Source organism: Kryptolebias marmoratus, linkage group LG20 (assembly GCF_001649575.2).
Source record: "Kryptolebias marmoratus isolate JLee-2015 linkage group LG20, ASM164957v2, whole genome shotgun sequence".
Taxonomy (NCBI): domain Eukaryota; kingdom Metazoa; phylum Chordata; class Actinopteri; order Cyprinodontiformes; family Rivulidae; genus Kryptolebias; species Kryptolebias marmoratus.
In genome coordinates, this window is record NC_051449.1 from 17,332,221 (window position 1) to 17,336,445 (window position 4,225).

A 4,225-nucleotide genomic window follows, 5' to 3' on the forward strand; every position below is an offset into this window, starting at 1 on the left:
GGGGAGGGGATATTTTAATTGTTAAGTATTCTGTCTGTTCAAGCAGAACTTGAGTGATTTGTCCACTGAAGTTCATAAAGCCTCAATAAATGTATATTGCTTTCGAGCTCTGCAGGCAAACAATGATAAATTAGAAAGAGAAAAAAAGAAACATCATAATTCATTTGGTGGATTCATTTTGACTGCATCTCACCTGCTGAAGGAATCCTGGAGAAAACAAAGGCAGGTAGCGGATATGTACTGTATGTGCTCACTGCACGTGCGTGTTTGGAGGGGGAGGGGGGCAGCCTGCGTGCGCCACGCCCCCTTAACCCTCCTCCCCCAGCAGGAGAAAAATGTAGCCATAAAAGCTTCAGCGTCAGCAGCCTAGGTACTCACATCCTGAATCTTGGAAACACTCCTGAGCCGTGCGCACGACCGGAGCAGCTCTCTATGGACACAGAGAGCAGCTTCTGTCCCAGTTTGGAGTTTTAAATCGAAACTTTCTTTGATATAAAGGCGCAGGTTAGTAAAGTGGGTGTCATGGCTGTGGCTGAAGCACTGATGCCTGCAATGGCGTCGTTCCCGTGTGTAAAAACGATGAATATTGTAAGTAAAATACTTTTTTATGTTGTTGTTGTTCAGATATTTGTTATTCTTGATTTTGAAGCTTATCTGTTTCTCTAACATCTGTTCTCCTGCGTGTGCAGCTTTGCAACATGGAGGAGTGCGCGCGGAGCAGCGCAACAGGTGGCGCGGACAGCTCGCGCATTGAGGTGGAGTTCAGCATCGTTCAGTCTCCGTCTTTGCCCCCCAAAGAGGAGGACGAGCTGGGGAAGTTTCTGGACCTCGAGTTCATTCTGTCGAACACCATCGGAGCTGACGTGGCGGGCAGCAACGACAGCACGGAGGCGTCCTCTCCCCCGCACCAGCAGCAGCAGAGCGCCTACTCCCTCCCGGAGTCTCCGGAGAGCTGCAGCGGTGCCTCTGTTCCAGACTCCACCGATCACCCCTCAGCTGCTGCTGCTGCTCACCTGGCCGCGCAGAGCTACCATGGCTTCACCGAGTCCCCCCCGGTGCGCAGCCTGATGGCGGAGCTCCTCGCGCCCGAGATGGGTTACCCAGAGGAGAGCTCGCCGGAGAGGGCGGCCAAGATGAGGGACGGCTGTGAGTACACAGAGCTGCGGGCTCTGAATCCACTCTCGGTTCCATCTGCCGCATCTCCCCCCACGCTCGGATACAAAGTGAAAGCCGAGCCCGGGGTCCAGTCGTGCATGATGGCGGCCGGGAACTTCGTGGAGCAGATGCGCTCCGTGCACCCGCCGGCTTTTACGCACCAGCAGGGTGCAGTTCCAGGTGCGCTGCCGGGTTTCGGCGCGCACCCGATCCACCAGGGCCGCACAGGCTGCGGTCTGGCGCAGATGAACTCGAGCATGAGCCCCCATCATCTTCACAGTCAGCATCACCTCAGTCAGCCCCATCTGCCAAACCAGTACCTGAGCGCGCCATATCACGCTCAGTACGCGCAGTTTCCAGGACAGTACAGCATGCACAGAGAGCAGATCCAGCAGCAGCAGCAGCATCCCGCTTCTCTGCAGGGCATGATGCTCACACCTCCCTCCTCGCCGCTGCTTGAGTTTTACGCGCACGACGAGGTGGGGTGCATCAAGCAGAAGCGAGGCCGCAAGTCGTGGACCCGAAAACGCGCCGCCACGCACAACTGCGAGTTCCCCGGCTGCGGGAAAACCTACACCAAGAGCTCCCATCTCAAAGCCCACATGAGGACGCACACAGGTGAGATTAACGCGCGTCTCCTTTTCAGCCTGCGCTGTCCTGCTCCGATGTTGTCCAGATTTTTTGTTTTGTTTTTCTTCTAACCCCTTTTGTTGTGTGTTGCTCCTTAGGCGAGAAGCCGTACCACTGCAACTGGGAAGGCTGCGGCTGGAAGTTTGCCCGGTCCGACGAGCTCACGCGCCACTTCAGAAAGCACACCGGACACAGGCCTTTCCAGTGCCACCTGTGCGAGCGCGCCTTCTCCCGCTCGGACCACCTGGCTCTGCACATGAAGAGGCACATGTAGGCCCCCCACCCCTCTCTCAGCTCATGGACACTTCATCCACCCATCAGGGGATCACTGACAGCGTCTCCAAAGGAGTCACCCCCCCTGCTGGACTGTTGTATGTGTGGGGGGTAGCAGTATATGCAATGAGAGTGAAATTTGAACAGCAATATAATAATATTTTTTGGGAAACAGTGCTGATTTTTTTAAAAAGTGCCTCATTTTCTACCAAGTCAAGTGCCTCTGATGGTGTTTTTGTACATATTTGTGAAAAGAAAAACGGAACACACTGGCTAAGTTATAGTAGTATTTAAGACATTTCTCATCCTGTCTTTTGAGTAAGTTATTGATTATTGGTGAGTGCCTTGACAGGACTGCTTGTTTGCTCGTTGTGGGCAGGACCCAGAATTCTGTACATAAGCGTATTTCTCTCATTTTTACTTTTTTTATATATATATTTTATTTCAAAGACTGTACTCAGATCAGGTCAGGGTTGAATCGACATGTTTTCTTTTCCCCCTCTCTTCACTTTGTATGTACAGAACACACAACAGATGCCATAGGTTTGCTATGCATTGTGGGATCAGCCTGCAGCTCAGTCGTGTTATTTGTGAAGGTTTTGCTTAAGAAATGCCAACAAATTCAGGTACTAAAACTATATATATATATATTTTTTATTTATGCACAGAATTAGTACCGTACTTCAAATACCACTTTATATATTTACAGCTCATTGTTTAGACAGAAACATGACTTTAGTTGTTTTGGAGAGAATGTTTTTCAGAATGAAGAATCCACTGTTACTGAGGGTTAAACTGCTTTACTTGAAGATGAATTGTAAACTTACATGTATATTTCTGATGGAACGCAATTGTCTCATTGTCACACACACACACACACACACACACACACACATATATATATATGTGTGTGTGTGTGTGTGTGTGTACTCAAGGGCTAAAAAATCTAAAAAATAAAAGTACTTTTTCAATTTATTTGCTCTTATTGTCGTCTTCTTGCCCACTTGCATATACATGAACTTTGGTTTTTGTATACTTTCTTCCATATTTAAGTTTAGACCTCTACATCTAATAATTTATTTCAGGACTACCATGTTATCAATCATCTACAATCTAATTGGTAATTCTGCATTCTATTTTGATAACATATTTACATGGTTTTATTACTTCAGAGCATGTCCAGTAAACAAAATAAGCATCGTTTGTAAGTCTGGGACAAGCGAACCCACACTTTACATGAGATGTAGTTAGGTTTATTTGGTTTTACATGACCTCTAAATACCAGGAAGTTACTTGGTGATGTTATGACAGGATGATGCAGTGTTTACCAGCATTGGCTTCGGGATCGAACGGTGGGTCACAAAATGTGAGGGTCCCTAGATGATCTCTAGAAATGATATTAAAAGTTAAGAAATGCCAATGGAATATTTTTATTGTAACTATTGCAAAAAAATAAACACAATAATAATAAATGGATAAAAATAACATCATAGTTGTTACAGCTGTTTGTTTTGTACTTATATGCCCTCATTAGACAGAGTTTAAATACCTAAACTGGTAATATTTAAGGTTACAAGCTACTGAAACAGGCAACTCGTGTTACCATCAGGTCTCTTTGTGCTCGCCTTCTTCTTATGCAATACTGCCCCCTGTTGTTCAATTTGACAATTGCATCAGGCGATAGAGGTTTGTAATCACTGACGCTAATAATTTACAGCTTTCCTTGAAGACTTATTTGCTAAATCTGTTTCATTTACAAATAAAATGCTAAATCTGACTTAAACAATATTAAGATATAATAATATATTTTATTCATCTGTAAAGCCAATATATCCACTCAGATAAGGATGTTACAGTAACATGCGCTACATTAGGGATGAAAATTAGTCATTTAAAAAAAATAGTGTCTTATTTTTAATCTAATGTAAATGTTTCTTGTGGGGAAACGCAGAGCATCTACAGGTGCTGGTCATAAAATTAGAATATCATGAAAAAGTAGATTGATTTCAGTAATTCCATTTAAAAAGTGAAACTTGTATATTATATTCATACATTACATACAAACTCATATTTCAAATGTTTATTTTGTTTAATTTTGATGATTACAAATGACAACAAATGAAAATCTCAAATTCATCATATCAGAAAATTAGAATATTACTGAAGA

At 44.6% G+C, this 4,225-nt stretch overlaps 1 protein-coding gene across 1 annotated transcript; it reads left to right on the forward strand.

Annotated features, from left to right (window-relative positions):
• Positions 1-357: 357 nt before the first annotated feature.
• klf17 (Kruppel-like factor 17) lies at positions 358-3,033 on the forward strand. The gene is made up of 3 exons (XM_017420781.3): positions 358-588; positions 690-1,773; positions 1,884-3,033. The coding sequence occupies exons 1-3, from the start codon at positions 523-525 to the stop codon at positions 2,057-2,059; spliced, it is 1,326 nt and encodes a 441-aa protein (XP_017276270.1). The 5' UTR covers positions 358-522; the 3' UTR covers positions 2,060-3,033.
• Positions 3,034-4,225: the final 1,192 nt, after the last annotated feature.

Coding starts and splice junctions, on each gene's coding strand:
- klf17 (XM_017420781.3), top strand. CDS start 523: ATGGCTGTGGCTGAAGCACTGATGCCTGCAATGGCGTCGTTCCCGTGT. Junction 589..689: donor GTGTAAAAACGATGAATATT/GTAAGTAAAATA, acceptor CTGCGTGTGCAG/CTTTGCAACATGGAGGAGTG. Junction 1,774..1,883: donor CCACATGAGGACGCACACAG/GTGAGATTAACG, acceptor GTTGCTCCTTAG/GCGAGAAGCCGTACCACTGC.